The sequence below is a fragment of the Heterocephalus glaber genome, unplaced genomic scaffold (genome assembly GCF_053883595.1).
Source record: "Heterocephalus glaber isolate CG9 unplaced genomic scaffold, H.glaber_assembly_v1.0 deba00001572, whole genome shotgun sequence".
NCBI lineage: Eukaryota > Metazoa > Chordata > Mammalia > Rodentia > Bathyergidae > Heterocephalus > Heterocephalus glaber.
Window position 1 is genome coordinate 7,153,211 of NW_028258357.1, and position 19,939 is coordinate 7,173,149.

The 19,939-nt window shown below is 35.1% G+C and overlaps 2 protein-coding genes across 7 annotated transcripts in view; one reads left to right on the forward strand and one right to left on the reverse strand.

Moving 5' to 3' along the window:
- Cep290 (centrosomal protein 290) overlaps positions 1 to 437 on the reverse strand; it is an 84,260-nt gene extending 83,823 nt beyond the window's left edge. For all 4 annotated transcript variants that reach the window (XR_002390147.2, XM_013066571.3, XM_087192573.1 and 1 more), the window contains exon 1: positions 144 to 437. The gene's annotated coding sequence lies outside the window, so the exon portion shown is untranslated. The remainder of the gene's footprint in view (positions 1 to 143) is intronic.
- Positions 438 to 522: 85 nt separating this feature from the next.
- Tmtc3 (transmembrane O-mannosyltransferase targeting cadherins 3) overlaps positions 523 to 19,939 on the forward strand; it is a 66,786-nt gene continuing 47,369 nt past the window's right edge. For all 3 annotated transcript variants that reach the window (XR_002390148.2, XR_015443507.1, XM_004867541.3), the window contains exons 1-4: positions 523 to 727; positions 9,030 to 9,246; positions 14,801 to 15,019; positions 16,712 to 16,811. Coding sequence is in view for 1 of the 3 variants with exons in the window: in XM_004867541.3 (XP_004867598.1) it covers positions 9,058 to 9,246; positions 14,801 to 15,019; positions 16,712 to 16,811 (508 nt within the window). In the remaining 2 variants the exon portion in view is untranslated. The remainder of the gene's footprint in view (positions 728 to 9,029; positions 9,247 to 14,800; positions 15,020 to 16,711; positions 16,812 to 19,939) is intronic.

Here is a 19,939-nt window from a genome sequence, read left to right on the forward strand (position 1 = left end):
TTTTGCCTAGGAAGCCCAGCTGAAGCAGAACGCGGATTGCGGTACGGAGGGAAAAGTGGCGGTAAGGCTGCGTATAGGCCCTGGGGCTACTCCGGCTAAGCACCCGGGAGAGCAAAGACTCGCAGTCCACGCAGCTTACCCACCTAGACCAAGCCTGGCAACAAGCGGCAGTCCCACATCTGTTGCAACCACCACGCTGCGCCCTGCCCGCTCTCCTGGCCGTTCCCTAGGACAGCTCCATGCTGACTCTGGGTCCCGCCAAATCGAGAGCTAGTAAAAGCGGCGGCAGCTGCTAGGCGACACCATTCCCCACCCAGCCAAAGCCGAATAAGGCCCGGATGCCAGGAAAGGCCACATTTCACGACTATGAGTGGTGCTTTACGTTTACAATCCCCCTCGGAGTTCTGAACTCAGAATTAAAGACGAAGAAAAGGCGTGAGGGAAGAACTCGAATTCCCAGAGTGCAATTACACCTTGCGGCTGTGCATGCTGGGAACTGGAGTCCCTGAGGAAGGAGGGAGGGCGTTCCCGGCGTGCAATGCGGGAGGCTGCGCCTCTTCGGGAGAGGCTGAGCGAGGGCTGAGAGGCGCGAGGCGCAGTGGCCGAGGCCCGCTTGTGCTGGTAGCTGGAAAAGAGATAGAACATGACTGCGGCTTCGGTGGTGTCACTCGCTGGGCCGCCCTTCCAGAGGTTTCCCTGAGCCACCCGCCGAAGGATCCGTTCCCAGGTGAGGTCGGGGTGTGGGTCCGGGGCTGCGGAGGAACTCAGGGGTGTAGTCACGTCTCCGCGAACCTCCAGCCCTTAGCCCTGGAGGGCCTGGCCCAGTTCTGGAGAGGTGGGAGGACCTCGCCTTCTCTTCAGACTGTGCAAGGGGCTCCCAGGTATTGCTTTGCACAAGGAGGGGGGAAAGTTTTCATCTGCATTGATACCAGAGTCTGGCTTGGTATCTTGGCCGAGATCGGGGTTTAGGGGCGAGTGGAGACTCGAGAAGAGCCGCTTCTTGGACCCCGCCCGCCTTAGCACTGCTGAGTTGCACCTTTGCCTCCGCGGACTGAAGTGCTGGCAGGTTGAGGAGCTAGCATAGAGAGAAGGCTGTCGAAACAAGGCATGGAAAAGGACCCACGGGACTCAGCAGTCTTGCTGCTGTCACCGCCTTGGTTACCCAGGTGGCCCTCCTGAGAAAGACTCCTCAAGGGTTAACCACTGTTTGTTCAGGCAGTTTTTGCTCCTCTGGCCTCTCCCAGCTGCTGGACTATGATGATACACCACTAAGTAACTTTGCTAAGATGCTGTAGGTGTACAGTCTAAATGACATTTCCAGCTATGTGGACCGGTCCCTCTCATCTTTTTCTAAGTACACTTTTTATTCTAATTGACAGTAAATTTTCCTTTTGAAAATACTTTTTTAAAGGTACAGCTCAGTAGAAAATAAAAACGTACTGATTTTGGGACATGAAAGACATCAGATTTGCGGGAACGATTGTTGTGTTTATTCCTTTTCTGAAAGATTATTTGGCATAATTTATTTATTCTTTATTTATTTATTTCATTTATTCTTCACAACAATCCAGTAAAATAGGTCCTGATTTTTTTTTCCATCGAAGCTAGGAAATTGACTTAATGTGCTGGAACACAGATCTTTCTGACTGGATGGAGGTCTGCTGTACTGCCTCCTCAGACACTCTCCAAACCAGTAACAGCGAAGTACTTGCTCTTCAGTCTTTCTGTTTTATTAAATATTTTCAAATTCAAATTTTATAACTGCTTATTCAAGATTTTAAGTGTTTTTCACAATCGGTGTTTTCGATTACTAATTTAGCAGAGATTGTCAAAGGTAAATTTTAGTATTTCTTCAGCACATATATGTCATATACAATACGATTTTACTGCTGCATATTTCATATTAAGAGTTTGGTTTTTTTTTAACTGCAGCATTTTTTTTTCTTCTTGTTTTTTCATTTATCTTCTGTTTACTTAGTTTTGTTTGTATTGAACTTTTCTACCTCTGCCTCACCTTCTTGTTCATATTTATATTCTTAGCAGTCCAAGATAGTCTGATGGTAAATTTTATTCTCATTTTTCAAAAATGAGAATACAGAGAAGATAAGTAATTTTCCAATAACTGATGAAGTCCTGACTCAAGACAAGAATTGCTTAAATTTTATTCTTTAACTCATCCTACCAATATTATTGAGCCCATACATTGTGCTAGACCCTGGGTTTATACCAGAAAATAAGCTCCCCAGAGTCTAGCTCTTTAGGCTTTGTAATCAGTATCTGTGAATCTGGAAATTTAACTCAAGTCCTACAATTTTGAGGAAAATAATTCAAACACTATTATTTGTTGCAGATTTTCATTGAGAGATGAATTTGTGACGGTTTTATAAGTATCCTTGTTACAGGATCGCTTCCCTGGACTTGCTTTATTTCTTACCTTTTATGAACAGTTTTGTCAAGCTAAAATCACCACCTAGAATAGCCTCACCTTTTATAATTACTACCTCTGTTATTTGTACCAATTTATATCCTTAAACGGTACTTCTTTTTTTTCTGGCTTATCAAGAAAATGAATGGTAGTTTAGTTTTCCAGTGTCTAAAATAACGCATGACCATTAGAAATTTATTATCTACTGTGTATAGTAAAGGTTTTGTTTGGCCTTGCTTTCGGGGAAATGAGTGTGCAACAAGCAGCTACTTGTCTTCCTTCAACATGAAGAGACTAGAAAAATTAGTAGGAGTCAAGATGAATACAGATTTTGCAAACAGCTGGCCGACGTTGTACAAACTTTTTTTAATGCTTCATTTTATTTTATGTTTTTCAATGACCTCTTTTTATTTGGACATATTCACAGTACATCATGATTACATTCATTGTGGGGAGTTGGTACATGTAAAAAACAAATCTGAATTATTTTTAGGTCTCCTTTCCCACCCATCCCTTCCTCCTCCTTCCTTCTCTTGATCTTCCCATTTGCAAAAGATCTTCCTGTTTCTTATCACAAACTTCAAAACAGTAAAATATGGTAGATTTCTCCTATTGTAAAAGATGATGTAATCATATGGAAATTGTGAAGGTATAAGCACAATGAAAATTTCCCAGGAAACTGAACTGGGAGGACTTCCTAGGCTAAATATTTCCAAATTCATATAAAATTTTAAAACCCATTTTTCCATGGGTTTCTTTTCCACTGTTAGATTATTCCAAAAAATGGCCACTCAGTACATTTGTATTTGAAGGAATTGTATTTTATGTCTCTGTAATGTACCTGATGAGTGGTCTTCAGTTGCATTTGAACTTTATAAAGACACATTTTTATTAGCAAATATGAATCAGTCATCCCATCCACTTTGACTATATGCATCTGCAAGTGTGCTTGTGTACCTAGAAAAAACTAGAAGTTTTTACAACTAACAGCAGTGGCCTACTACATTGCTACATAATTGTAACCCCCAGTGAATTCATGTCTCCCTTCATCAATACCCTGTGTAACCCTTTTCCTCCTCCCTCTGTTGCTTTCAGATGATTCTTGGACACAGCCTGAGATGTCTCCACAACTGAGCTTATGACATATACTAGGACTGTCTGTCACCCTTTCTTTCATATTATAGTCCCTTGGAGAATCTTTTAAAATTTCTGTTATTCTGGTCCTTCTATGCAACCCTTCCCACATTGCTTCTGGATGCTTTCTCACACAGCTCGATAATTTTTAAAAAAACAGTAAACTGGTTATAAACAGTAAAGGCTTGTGCATTGGGTCTTGCCCTCCTGCTGCCCTATGATCACCATTTAAAGAAGCCCAGACTAACCTATAAAGGGATGTGGCTATAAGTAGCAGAGACTGGTTTTCAAAGCTAATACCTCTACTCTGTAAATATCCAGCTTTAATCAATTGGATTATTATAAGTACATGAAGGATACAGAACAACAGAACATATATCTGTATCAAATAAAGATGTTTACACAAAAGAATTTACATGAATTATAAGGCTATTAAGTCCAAATCACATTGCCAGGCTGGAAACTGTTTAGCAAGACCTGATGCTGCAGTCCTGAGGCAGAATTTCTTCTTTTCAGGGACTCTTCAGTTTGCCTCTTAAGGTGATTGAAATGATTGGATGAGATCCATCCACATTATTGAAAATGATCTCCTTCAGGTCAACTGATTGTTCACCTAAATTTGTGTTTAATTGAATACCACCACAGCATAGCCTAAGCAAGATAATATATTACTTAGTATTTAAAACTAACCATCACAGTGGTATCGTGAAAAAATAAACATCTTCATGTGCTGTCTAGTTAGTGAATATTTTTACCTCATTGATTAAACCTACTTGAAGCTTCCTAAATTCCTCGTTTAAATGCTTTGTAAAGGGGAAAAATAAAGACATTTTTTAAGATTTCCCAGAGGAGTTTAATATGAAAAGTAGTGCTTGTTCTAAAGACATGCTCAGGAACTCAGTTGTAGAGACTTGTCTGAAGTTTTGCCCCAGAGTGTCACTTGTGGGAGTTAAGATTAGAGAAAGAGGTGATGGTTACAAAACAACCTCACCAAAGGAAAGCTGGATATCAGCAGTTTCCAAGAGCATAATAATCTTCTGATGGAGGAAGATGAAATAGAGATAAAAGGAATTTCCAGGTGTCAATCCCTAGTGATTTGGGTTTCAGTTCCTGAAAGGTCCCTGAAACACCTGTGAGAGTCTCAACTTTGAAAATGGTGATCAAGTAAGCACTTTTTTTTTTTTTTTGGTCTTCTTTATTCCCTCTTTATTCTGCTCAAAAACTAGTATACAAAAAGTATTTTTTACAGAAATGTAAGGTGCTATTTCCAGGTGAAAAAGGAGAATAGGAAATATCCTTATTCTATGACAGGCAGCTTCTCATTTGCATTGACCCCAAAGTAGGGGCAGAAAACAATTTTCGAAGTTAGAATCAAGTTCAGAATTTTGATCATTAGATTAGAACTGAGCATTTCAATTACTGAATGAAACTTTTACAAATTAAAGGACTATAAAAATTGTATTACCTAGCTATTTAGAAATCATTAGATCCGTCTAAGTTTATTAAACTAATATTTTATAAACTGAATTCGTTAAACCTAAAAATCTTGTTTATAAAGTAATATGTCATTTTTAATAACAGATGACACAAGTTGAAAGGACTAAACTCCTATAATCAGCTACATATATAAAACTTGATTAAATTGCCTTAAATTGAAACTGCATTTATATTTAGAATGTATTTATTTTTATTCAAATACTTTGTATCCCTAGTTTAAGTCAAACTTTCTCAATACTATTATACAACACAGTGTTGGGAAAGTGTTCTGAGAAATGAATCTGGGCTATTTTGTTATTGAACAAACATTATAGGGTACAAACTAAAATGTCTCCCATCACTAGACAGTATAATCTTACAGGGTTCTTTATCCTGTATGCGCTTTGACATTGATCAAAACATTATGTAGCCAGGTGTGGTAGTGCACACCTGTAATCCCAGCACTGAGGCTGAGGCAGGAGGATCGCTGAGTTTGAGGCCACATAGTGAGTTCAGAAACAGCCTGAACTACAAAGCGAGACCCTGTCTCAAAAAAGCCAAAATAAATAAATAAAACAGTTTATGTAGTACATGACTGTACTTCAGTAACTTTTATAGAGTATCTTAGTTACTTTCTTTACTGCTGGGACAAAATACCCAAGAGTCACATCCAAAGGGAGGACAAGTTTATTTCAGCTCACAGTTTGTAGAGGTTTCAGTCCATATTGGGCTAGCTATAAGGCAGGATGGCATAGGAAACAGAAAGAGTAAAGAAAGGAACAGGGAAGTGTGGAAAAAATTTCTAATGTTGGTGACAAAATGATTTAATTTCTATTTTTGTTATAGAATCTTTGTTTCTAGTGTTGTAAAATTTTACAGCATCCTGTGCCCAGTTGGAGAAGTTCCATAACTATCTACACAGACTTTGAGTTGACTTATTTTTTTTTTTTCTTTTCATTTACTAGGGATTGAACCTAGGTTCTTAGCCAAGCCACACCTCCAGTGGCTCACGTCTGCCAACCAAATCCACCCTCTTAACAGCAAGTCAGCTGTAAAATATTGTCATCAGTGGACTAACCTACTGATAATTATCGTATCCTCATGTTCCAGTCACCTTTCAAATGTGAAGGCATCTAGATAAAAACCAGAACATAAAGCTAATAGATTTAACTTAAAACTATAAACAACTCTCAAGTTCTCATAAACATTCCAGTGCTGTTTATAAACTTAGCTAAATTCTTATACTTTTCAATTAAGAATCCTAAATCCAGAAATTACACAGTCAGTAATTTAATATTATACTACATTATTGTATGTTTTGAATTACATTTATGAAACTAGGATATCCATCTCCAGTATATCAGATTCTATAAACATTGCAAATACTCAAAATATCTTGTATATATGTTATTCCCAAGCATAACTTTAATACATTAAAGCCAGAGGTTCAATTCACTTCTTTTTCTTCCATTAATTTTAAATTTTCCTATTGTTAAAACATCTGGTCAATCAGCAGTTTGTCACCTCAAGTGAATTGATATTACTAAGTTGAGGATCTGAGGTTACTTTATGGGAATGGTGTATCTGCCCTGTATACAAAATGTGATTTCTATCTGCCCAGCGATGGATGCCTGAGTTTTTGTTTTTCTAAATTACAACATATATATATGCGTGTGTGTGTGTGTGTGTGTGTGTGTGTATATATATATACATACATATATATATATATATATATATGGACATGATTTAAGAGTATATTCTTCATCTCAGTGTGTTTAAATACAGCAGCTATTCTATTGATTGTACCTTCTTGAGACCATCATACCTTAACCTGCTCCATTGTGGACTGCTTGGCAGACCTGCTTGCATGGCTGTCATTCTGGAGATTTCTTTTGTTACTATCTTATGCTGAACCCTATTCCCCAATTTCCCTGTCTTTCTGTTTTTCAGTATACTCTTATCATTTTATTGGGAACCCTCTTTTCTTTATTTCCTAAAAAGACTTTGGAAATAAATATTTAAAGACCCTGACTTAAAATATTTTTATTCTACTTTCCCACTTTGGAAATTTGGGCTTATGAATATAAAATTCAGAGTTGAAAATCAGTATTCTGCAAAAATTTGAAGCATTACTCTCTTTGGATGTTTCCCCCATGATACATAGTGTTGTTGAAAAAAAATTTGTTTTAATTCCTAGTTTTTTTTAGAATCCTGTGTTTGTTTCCATTGTAAAATTTTACAGCTTCCTGTCCCTAGTTGAAGAGAGCTGGAGGTTCTAAACCTAAACTGTCTAGACAGTTGTGCGTGTGTGTGTGTGTGTGTGTGTGTGTGTGTGTGTGTGTGTGTGTGGTCTCTCTCTCTCTCTCTCTAGTAATTATGGAGGATTGAACCGCTGATACTAAGCAAGTGCCCTAGTACTGAGCTGCATCCCATCCTTTTTTGTTTTGTTTGTATTTTTATTTTGAGATAGGGTACCACTTAGTTGCCCATACTGTTCTCAAACTTTGGATCATCCGGCCTCAGGCTTCCTTGTAGCTAGGATTATAGGCATGCACCACTATGCCCACCTAACTCTAATGTTTAATATGCTAACTTTGTTCTCATTTGTGTAACATCTCAAATATCTTGTGCCTTAATTACTCCAGAGGAAGAATCTTTAGGCTTCTGGTTTAATGTAGAAGGGTGTGGTTATTTAGCTATGTCCATTAAGAGAGTGGTTTAAACTTTGACAAATCTACCTGCTCCTAGCCCTATAGTCTAAGATCCTTGGCACAGGATCTTTTTCTTTTTTTTTTCTTTTTCTTTTTTTTTTTTTGAGATTGCTCCTGGCACAAATATTGGGAGTTGAAATAATCAGGCCATCAAGCTTCCCCGTCTTAGATTAGGATTCTCTTTCCTATTCTTCTCTGAGTCCCTTACTAATCCTTTTACTTTTCCATCTTCCAAAATTTACTATATTCCCTGCAATTGTCTTTATCTTTATGCCCTCCTTTGTCTGAAATGCTTCATTGTGATTTTAGTGTGGGGCTGGACAAGAGCTAAGGCAAATAGTTGTACACTGTCTCCATTCTTTATGCAGGCACCATAAATTTATTTATTTATTTTTCTTGGGTTTTTTTATTTTTTGTATTAGTAAGAATGTGGAAGTCTGTACCATTCCAAGATGATAATCACTTCTGGATTCAAGATGAGCCCTTACATAATTTTTCTTTTAGCTGAGGACTATATTTCTAAAGAGTACAGCTGATTTCCCTCCTGCTTTTTTGGATGGGGTTATAGAGTATTTTTTTTTTATGTCATTCATTCTGTGGTCTTCCTATCTGATTATAAAGATACTTTCATTCTTTCTCATATATATTCTTTTTATATGCATTTTTATATAAATTGTACATTTGATTTTAAATCTGCACCCACTGTCCTTACATGGGTAGGACTTTTTACTGCTGAACAGAATTTTTATTTTATTTCATATTCTTTGATCTGGCCATAACTGCACAGGTAAATGTCAGCGCTCATATTTTCTGGCTTTGTGAAGTACATATTAGTTTCTTGTTGCTGCACTAACAAATTATCATGAATGTAGTAGATTAATATAGCCTATACAGTATTTGTTTTCCCAAAAAGACTCATGTCCTGCAGCATGTTGCTTTGAGTTTCTTAGAGTAGTTGCTTACAGTACTATGTTTGCTTGTCAGGTAACCTGAACTCTGACAGTTGATCAGCAGTTCATTATCTCCATAGCTAATGATATAGGTTCAAAGATTAAGTGATATATTCAAGGACTGTAATAAGGGTATGAAAACACATTTGAAGGAGCAATTGAGAGTTAATTTTGCCTTTGGAATATGGCGAAGTATTTAGCTAATGCTTCTTAGAAGTAGAGACATTTATGCTGAGCTTTTTGCTGAAAGTGTTAACATACATCCTTTATTTTAATTATCTACTAAAATTGTATTTTAAAAATATATATTTCATTATCCTTTTTTTCTCCCAGTGTTTGTCCATAACTACTTATAGAAAAGATGGCTGATATTAACCTCAAAGAAGTAACCTTAATAGTAGGTGTGGTTATTGCCTGCTACTGGAACAGCCTATTCTGTGGTTTTGTTTTTGATGATGTTTCAGCAATACTGGATAATAAAGATCTGCATCCATCTACACCTTTAAAAACTTTATTTCAGAATGATTTCTGGGGAACCCCTATGTCCGAGGTAAGTACTTATTATATGAAACACAATTTATTTGTAATAAATTGGACAGAAAGTTAAAGTTGTAATTATCTTTAAAGCAGTGCTTCTTTCCTTGGTTGATATGTTGGCTTTTTAAAAAAGAATATGTGTATGTAAAAATCGAATATTTAGGGAGAGCAGTAAATGAAATACAAGTCTCTTAGTAAGTTTTCTTTTTTCTGTTTTGTGAGTCAATCACAAGAGATGACTGATATATTTAACCACTTAAAAATATCATAACTTCAATATAAATAGATTAGACATTATGGATAAAAATATTAAGTATATATATTGCCAATTTCCCTGTAAGAGGAAAAAAAGTAGTTATTAAAAATTTGAAGTGGTATGTCTCTTACCTAGTAGTTATTTTGGTAATAACTGTTGAACAAAACCCAAATGTCTTGTTCGTTTTCCTGTAACTTTATTTTGAAGGTCAGTGTTAAACTGATTATTTAGGATTAAAATCTTGTCAAACTTAGAATCATAGATTGGCTTCTAATGTTGTCATATATTAGCTTTATGAAAATGGTGAGAATACAGATTTTAGGTAACAAGTCATTTTGTGATATGTAAAAAGGCAAATTTTAAATAAGTCATTATGAAAACATAATATATAATACACTATTACTTTGTTTCTCAGTCATCATTTGGTTTCCATCTCAGGCTTCTGTTTTGTCAAAGTTTCTGCATCAGTATTTCTATCACAATGCAATGTTGACATCAGCAGCACTGGTTTGCTTTTCTTTGCCACATGTAAGGCCAATAGAAATCTTTCTGAAAGCCAAGGATTGTACTACACAATTCTCTGTTTTGAAACTGCAACATTTCAGTTGGGATTTTTGCTTTGTTCCTGTGTACAGTTCTTGTGATGGTCATCTTGTGCTCCATTAGCAAATTTAACACTGATTGGAAACTGGTAAACTAATTGTCGGATATCACATTCCAATTAGTTTGGAAGATGGGAACAACAAGTCTGTTCACATCATTTGGTTTATGACTATATGAATAAGGTTATTACTCACCTGATGGCTGAGTTCCAGGATAAATGTCTACATTGAAAGCATAATTAATCTTTGTATCCACCAGGGCATAAATTTCTATGCCATAGTTTGACCCATCACCTTTCTGTAAGTCTTTTACATTCCTGTGATTACCATCAGAAATCCCTGCTAAGTACAGCAGACCTATGAATGCTTTCAGTTCAGCTAGTGAGATGTCATAATAAAAATATTTTTTAATATGGCTATTGGTGCATACAGAACATTTTACTTGTATTTCAGCCTTTATATTTCAAAGCATCTTGTATCATTTGTCTGTTACAATTTCCAACACTGAATGGCAGTGTCGGCATTCTGTCCAATATGTTTCACCCCTGCCAAGATCCTCTCTATATTTTCAGACTGAGTTCTAACACTACGTCATTCCATTTGGTTACGTGACCACTTTGCAACATTCTGACTGGTCAAATATGCATTGCTGCTTTCTTTGTCATCTGAATCAAGGAGGGCTGCATTCCCCGTGTCTGTAACAGTTGATTCTTGCTTCATTTTAGTCACAGGAACTTTGGCTCACAGGACCAACATAAAAGTCATCACCAACATCATCACAGAGCCACACCACTTTTCTATTATGAAAACATGTATTTTACTGTAATGGTTCATCTTCATCATCCATGCATGAGTAATTGGATTCACTTTTGACCTACAAAACTTGCAAATCTGGTTTTTCATCTGCTATTGTACTGAACTGGGCTACTTCTATCAGAACAATAAAAAGAAAACTTTTTAAAAAACAAATCCTACAGTGGTGTGGGTGTATTATACCCTCTGTGACGCTCAGATAACATACAGAAAACCTGTTCAACAGCATCACATGGATGAAAATCCTAGTTTGACACTTTTGCACATGTGTACACACCTTGCTGTTTGTCTTACCCAGTGGGTAAACACAAAGATGGCTGCCTATAAACCTCAAGGAAAGGTACTGAGACGCACAGCCAGCTAAAGTAAAAATTTACAGTAGAAAAGGGATGTGTTCGTGAAACCCAGTGTTATGCTCATGGGGTTTAAATACTGAGAGGTCCACAGATGTACAACGACCCTTAATATGACAGTATTCATATGGCTCAGAAGAATGTCCTAAGGCCAAAATGTCCATTTAAGTTCCACACTGACAAAAATCCACATAACATAGGAACACACACATGAACGCACATGAACACACACACACAGAGCAGTACAGGCTATCATTACTTGATGACATCAATCATTAGATCTTTGTGTTAATTCCAGGCTTACTGTGAAACTTCATGACAAGTAAATACTATTTATAATTTTTCCCTAATCTCACAATTGTCTGTTGATAATCTCTTTATTCATTTTCTTCTATATTAATGACTTTTTCTTTGTTTTGGGTGCTCTAAACAAATTAAAATTTTCAGCCTGCAAAGTTGAGAAGAAAATCACAAAATACAGCACTGACACCATGATATGCTACTTTGTATGAGGTCCTTTAATATGGTCTCCTAAACTTTGAGTTCAAAATCCCAGTGCCAATGACTAAAATCACAACCGATACTTGCATAGTTTGGGGGAATGGACATGTATGAGATCAGGAAGGCTGTAGGAAACCTTATTCTTACCTAATAAGAAAAAAATATTAGTTATGTGTTTATGACTAGAAGACTGAGAAGCTTCCAAATCTGGAGAATGAAAACCAAAAGCAGGGTAGATTTTGTTAATGAGTTATGCAGCAACTATTATGTCACTTGAAACAAGACTTTGGCCAAACGTTGTGTTTTACCCAAGCCTAAACATGTGTGACATAAATAGTTGGATACTTTGCAAAGAAAGTAACAAGTGCAAAATATGATGGAGAAATTTTCTTAGAGGATTGGAACTGGAACTCATGAGAGATCATTTACAGCAGAGGAAAAACAAAATGATTCTGCCCAGGGAACTATGCAAAATTATAAAACACGCTGGTGAGCTGACAGGTGAACAGGCAAGCTCAGTATCCCAAAGACCTACTACGACAACAGGAAAAACAAAAAGATGCCAACAGTTCCCTACAAGAAAAGACAGGAAAACAAAACATACATACTTATCAGTGTAAGCCATACCTGTGCATAAAACATGCAGTGTCATGTGTGAAGACTGCCTTGTGTGTAACAGTTGAAGCAAAGATTATATTTATTGTAGAGTTCTATTGATATTTTCATTGTAGTTCACATAGGTTTTTATTTCTGATGTTATCTTTTAGGTTTTGTAACCAAGTAAATAGCTGATGTGAAAATGTTGATGTGTATTCTAAGCACTCATTACATATTTGATATTGTATTTTATTGATGCCTTATTTTCTTGTTTAGGTGTGATAATTGAAGTAAAGATTTTTTTTTTGTAGAGTGCTGTTGGTATTTTCATTGTAGTTCATATAGGAATTTATTTCTTGGCAGTTGTTCCTATTTAGACTTTGTACACCAAAAAAGTCGATGTTGAAAATTTTGATGCTTTTTATAAACAATAAATATTAAAAATGCAATACTTTATTTTGTGATATCTTTTCCTGTTAAGTATTTATTGTTTAATATAATAAAACTCAAAATTAAAATTAATAATTTATCAATAGAAATAGTCTAAAGAATAAACATGGGTTTGACACACCCATGTTTCTGTGACTTTATGACAAAAAAAATGTGTTATGCTCCAAGGTTATGTCTTTTGTAGGTTCATTCTGTAGATATGTAATACCCTGTTTATTGATACTTCAGTGGATCACAATCCTGGCTGCAGAGTAGAATTTGCCCGAGGAATTTTAAAAATCGTTATTAAGGCTCTATGCTAATCTGCTGCATCAGGTCATTCCTCAGAGTGGGATGTGGACATAAAGTGTTTTATATCTTGTTTTTCTTGTGTATGTGTCGGGGTTTGGTTTTTTTGGGGGGGATTACTAAGGGGTGAAGTTGTTTGCTTAAAGTCTTTCAAGTAATTCTGTGGTATAGCTGTGGCTATACCTTTCTGATATTTGGCCTAGAAGTTTTTGCAGTCCTTATATTGAGGCGCATAAAACTGTTGTTCATTACGTTTGTGCTTGTTTCCATTGTCATCAAATACCATGAATAATCAAATTTTTACTAAATATGCCTGTGTATGAGAATGATCTGAATTATTTTGTTCATAATAGACCTAGCTGTTTTACTATATTTTTACAGAGTAAACCTGATATAATCAGTGGAGTCTTAAATAGAGTCCTTATGAATTATGAAAATAATTGTATTGATAATCTGTCTTTTTAGTTGGTCAGTCTCTGACATACATACATCTAAGAAAACTAGCTAAGCAATTGTGAATACTGGAACTTAATACGTATTTTCTTCTACTTTTGATTTGGTCCTTTTACCTGACAGATATGTCCAGTGGAGTTACAGTAACATTTCAGGCATCCAAAAGGTTTCTACCATCTGTCTTCTAGTACAGCTCATGTCAGTTTAGTAGAGTCCCTTAAAAATAATTTTGTATGCCTGAGATGAAATTGTATGTACTAGAATTAGCCAAGCAGGAAAGAACATTCCAAATAGATGGTACAAATCATATATGTAATCAATAAAAACAGAGATAATTGAAATCTTCCTTATTTCAAAATGGGAAATGTTTGATCCTGTGCTTCCTGATACTCCCTAGTAAGGAAAAACTGATTTAGGTCTACACCTATGTGCCAGAGGGTAACATCAGAATATGGTAAGAGCTAGAAGAGCAAAGAATTTGAAGGTGGATGCCTTTTATATAAGACTACAAATAAACTCAACTAGGGAGATATTTTATTGAACTGTATTTTATTCTTAAATATAGTTTGATTTTGCTTTTGGGTAAAAAGTATTTGTGGTTAAATGTGACTTCAAAATTATAAACAAATTCATTACTTCACATAAAATCTGGTTTTTTGTTAAAAGAGAATTCTTCAAGGAAAATATTCTATTTTCATATTTTGATAAAGTTTTTACACCTATATTGCTCTCTTTGGTATTTATAGATTTTTATTTTAATATATGCATGTTTATACATTTTGGAGGCATTTTTCATAAAACAACTAGCGAATACCTTTTTGAATCATCACTATTTGAACTAATCTGATAAGCATTCTGTTCTTAATTTCCTTGTGAAGATTTAACCAGCAGTTTTATAAACTTTGATATTGGCGGATAAGGCTAACTTTGGATAGATCCTATGTTTCATTTAGACCAATGCCACCATTGTTCTACCTTTTTATAAAAATCTGGATATATAAAAGGAGTGTCAAATGTTCTTCTGGTAAATTATCTGACATCAAGAGGAAATTCTCTTGTTTTTGGAGTAAGAAAACAACATTATAAACCTACACATTATAATGCTTTTATGTTTATGTTGCTTTGGGGCACTTCATTATTTTACTGTTATTTCTCAGCCAAATGCAAATATTTTTATGGTAAAAACAATCACTAGTTTTTGTACTCTGAAGGACCAAGTTACTTTAATTAATAAGTACTTTTTCTTCCTTTTAGGAGAGAAGTCACAAGTCCTACCGACCCTTAACAGTATTGACATTTCGCTTAAATTATATGTTTAGTGAACTAAACCCAATGTCATATCATCTCCTAAATATGATTTTTCATGCTATGGTTAGTGTGGTATTTCTTAAAGTCTGCAAACTTTTTCTGGACAACAAGAGCGGTCTGATTGCTGCTCTGCTTTTTGTAGTGCACCCCGTACATACAGAAGCAGTAAGTAAAACTAATTTTTTTTAACTCTTCATTATTTTTAAAAAGCCTACAGTGACTGTGGGGCATATTTTTAAGAAAGAATCTAACCATGATTTTAATCCAAATATTTGAAAACTCTTAAAATAGTACAATGTCTTAACTTCATACACAAAGTCTCACTACTGGACAAAAATTTTAAACTAGTTTTTAAAACATAACCTTCAAGAACATAAGGTATGTATAATCTCTTAACTTTAGTAGTATAAAATATAAATGAACTCAGTTCTTTTTTTTTTGGTAATAGTTTTGTTTTTGTTTTGGTACTGGAAATTGAACCCAGGGCCTTTTATATGATAGGCAAGCACTTTATTTCTGAGCTATATCACTACTCCTATTTTTTAAATCTTATTTTGAATCAAGGTCTTACTAAGTTGCCTAAACTGGCCTTGGACTTGTGATCCTCCTGCCTTACCACCCAAGAGCTAACACAGGTGTGTGCCACCCTGCCCAGTTTGCTAATTATTTTCCGTCAACACAGACTTTAAATATTTCTCAGCTTGTCAGTGTTTATGTTTCAAATAATAGGTAATGGTAAGCCAGATTTAAGTAAAGGATGAAAATACATCAAAACATTTGGAGACACATAATAAATGACAGTGCTCTGCTACATGTTTTAAAATTGTCTATAGCCTCATTTTAAAATCAAACTATCGGCTATTGTCAATATGTCTATCAGCCACTTCCTAGGAAGACACACCCAAAGTGTAATTTTATTTATCTTGGTAACCTTGAAACTCCAAAGCTCCCTTCTAGCAGAGCTAATAGTATTCTGTTCAATTGCTTTGTTACAAACTCTTTTGTAACCAACAACATGTTTTTTGGAGAAGTATAATGTATCTGCACTAGTTGTCTTGGACCAGGAGATACCTAGCTGAACAGTTTTTCCAAACATTTCCAAAAATAGGAGATTGTTCTAAATTTTACATTGAGTTGAAAATATTTTAAAGGGACAGTTTTGGAAGTTTTTTTTAATTTTTAAAATTTAAAGAGCATGGGCCCGGGATTTAGATCAGTGGCGCCATGCCTGGCTTGCAAGCACAAGGTCCTGAGTTCGATCCCAGGTACCAGAAAAATTAATTAATCAATTTAATTTAAAGGGATTGTTTAAAGTTTATTGTATTTTTTAGTTTGCAGATTAATTATGAGATATAATTTACTGAATTTATGATGCTTTTGTATTTTGAAATTGCTCATATTTTAAGAACATTTGTAAATACTTAGCTTTTTTCTTGTTTTTAAGAACTCTATTAAGAATGGTACTGTAGGGGCCAGGGATTTAGCTGCCTGCCTCGAAAACACAAGGTCCTGAGTTCAATCCCCGGTACCAAAAAAACCCAAAAGAATGGTACAGTAATTATGGAATATGCTGCCTGAATCAGGGTAAAGAATATGCAAAGCCTCTGTACGATTTTTGCAACTTCCTGTGAATCTATAATTATTTCAGAATAACTTAATAATTAGAACTGTTTAAGAATCCCTAATAAATTCCCTTTTATAGAAGATATATAAAGTCACCACTTAGGGGCACTTAAAGAATGTTAAAGAAATACACTCTTAAATGTTACAGATTTTGTGGTTAAAGTGTTGTTACTATTATACATCGTTTTGAGGTACTCTTCATTAATATGAACCTCCTTTTCTTTCCCTTTCTAGGTAACAGGTGTTGTAGGAAGAGCAGAACTTTTGTCATCTATCTTTTTTCTAGCTGCATTTTTGTCATATACAAAATCAAAAGGACCAGATAATTCCATAGGTAAATTTCTAGCATTGGATTTTTTTCTGTAACTATATATAAAAACTTGATCAGATAAGTTTTATACATTCCAAGTGCTTCTTACAAAACATTATGTGCCACATTTAGGGTTTAACTTCATGTAGTTCCATCTACTGCTATTTGAAGGAAAATAATACAGGTACCAAAGCCTATGTTGTCTTTGAATAAGTAATACCTAGAAGGCTGTGATATTGTTTAGGCAGTGTTAAAAGCCTGATAGACTTTAACTTTTATTATGTATTGATAATGTTTCAGCTATTCATTGAGCCCCTACCTTGTGACCTATTCTGGAATGTGCTTTTTATTAATTAACTCATGCTTGACCTTGTGAGATAACAAGTTCCAGCAATAAAAATGAGGTTTTTTAGAGTTTAAGCACAGTAGACAAGAAAACAGCTTTATATAGTAGTTTTAACCTTTCTTTGGCTGATCTTAAAAGTTTAACTCTGAATTATTTTCCAGAGTTCTTGGGATTTTTCACCAGAGTCCCAAAGTACTGGTGATACAAAGCCTAGTTTTGTATGTTTGGAAACTGAGTTTCAAGAAATACATAATTTAGCCAAATAGTCTATTTTCTCTTAGATTTTTTAATAGGAATAAATTGCCCATTATTTCTCTGCATACAATACTGCCTTAAAACAGTTTTGAGTGGCAACATAGCATAATTGGTTAAAGCATGAACTTGAGAGTTGGATTTCAAATTCCATTTCCACCATTTATTTTCTAGCTCTATATTCTGCTCATCAGAAATTACTCAGATATCTCTGTGCTTTTGTTTCTTTATCTATAAAATGAGGATAATAAATCCTATATCTGTGTACTCCATCATGCAGTAAAAGGCAATTGAGTAACTAATATGGAATTACAAACAATTATCCTCTTGAAGTACTCTACAGTGCAAAACTTGAGTGATAAAGTTAAAAAATACTGTGGTCTACAAGACCATGATCAGGCTCACTTCTATTTCTAACCATATTTCCTACCATTCTTCCTATTTATTTTACCTTGTTCTTTTATTCATAATTTTAATGTCATTTTTCTTAAAGATTACTTATTTTAAATGCTAGGTCTATCTTTTGATTTAACATTGATTTAGTAGCGTATGCTATTATGTTTGCATTTTTTCTTTTGTGATTGGTGTATCTTTAAGACATTTAGTTGTTTTGGCTTGTGAGTTTAAGTCAAAATGTTTTGCTCAAGTTATTATCCACCATACCTGTTAAGAGGAAAGGCCTAGGCCACTCTGTTTCTCCTGTGATTCTGAAGAAATGACAAGAATTAAAACACAGGATGGAGAGTTCCAGGTTCCTGGGCCCCACTGTTGATCAGTGTTGCTTCCATTTCCATCAAACATCCCCTCTTATCTCTTAAGGAGAATTAGCACAAAGAATAATTAGCCATTCCTCTTCATTTACATGAGAGAGATATAGAAGATACTGTGTAAGGTTTCTTGGTAAGTTTGCAATTCTTTTTAAAATGCATGTGAGTGATATTGGTCACTCTTTTAACCTAAGATTTATTTCATCTCAATTTTGTTCCCCTTTAAATTTATTTTAACTGATAGATAAAAACACAAAAATTACATCTTAATGGGTTACCACATGATGTTTTAATACCTGTATACATTATGTAATCAAGTTAAACTTAAAGTCTCTTCAAACATTTATTACTTCGTAGTGAAAATATTCACAGTCTTTTCAACATATATAGTACACAAACTATATTCACCCTGCTGTGTAATGTAACACACTAGAACTTCTTAGCTCCCTTCTAACTGCAGCTTAGTACTCATTGATCAGCATTTCCCCATCCTATGTTCTGTTCTAGTCTCCACAGTTTCTAATAACTGCCATTCTCCTCTCAATTTTTATAAGATCTTCTTTTATTATATGCCACATATAAGTGAGAACATACGGTAGTTGTTTTTCTGTGCCTGTCTTATTTCACTTAGCCTCATAATCTCCAATTCCATCCATGTTGTCATTCTTTTTATGGTTAAATAGTACTCTATATGTATCACATTTTTCTTTATCCATTCATCATTGCTGGACACTTTAGTTGTTTCCTTTTCTTAGCTGTTAAAAGTAGTACTGTAGCAAACATAGGAGAGCAGATGCCTCTTGGGTAGAACTGATTTCATATCCTTTGGATGTACCTGGGAGTGGAGCATATGGTAATTTTATTTTTAATTTTTTGAGGAACCTTCATACTGTTTTCCATAATAGCTGTTCTAATTCACATTTCCACCAAAAGTATGCACAAGTTCCTTTTTCTCCACATCCTCAGCAGCATCGTTATCTTTTGTGTTTGTAATAGTAATCATTCTGACCGAAGTGAGATGCTGTCATTGTAGTTTTGATTTGCATTTCCCTTGATGATCAGTGAAATTGAGAACTTTGACAATTTATATATCTTTTGACCTGTTTTTCAGTCAAGTTATTTGGTTGTTTGCTGTTTAGTTTTGGGATGTGAGTCCCTGTATATATGCATAGTTTGAAAATATATTTGTAAGTTTTCTCTTTGATTCCTTTTCTGTACAGAAACTTTGATTTTGATATAGGCCATTTATTTGTGTATACTTGTGTTTCTTGTGCTTTTAGAATCTTGTTCCAAAAATCCTTGCCCATTCCAATGATCTCAAGCATTTTCCTATGCCGTTTTCTGGTAGTGTCATTGTTTTGAGTCATGCATTAGTCTTTAATCCATTTTCATTTGAGGTTTGTACTGGATGAGAGATACAGGTTTAGTTTCATTCTTCTGCATGTGGATAACCAATTTTTTCAGCCCCATTTATTGAATTCTATCCTTTCTCAATGTGTGTTCTTAGCACCTTTGTTGAAATCATTTGGCTATATGTAAAAGTCAACCTGTGGCTTCCATGCCCTCCATTTTGTTTCAGTGGCTTATGTGTCTTTTTATGCCAGTACCTTGCTATTTGGGTGACTATTGTTTGAAGTCAGGTAGTATGATGCCTCTTGCTTTGTTCTAAGAAATTACTTATTAAGATTTGTTAAATATGTATTCTGATTTTATCTCTGCAACTCACACTAACCAACATAACTGCACATTTCTTTAAAAGAACGCACAATGATCTACCCAATGGAGTC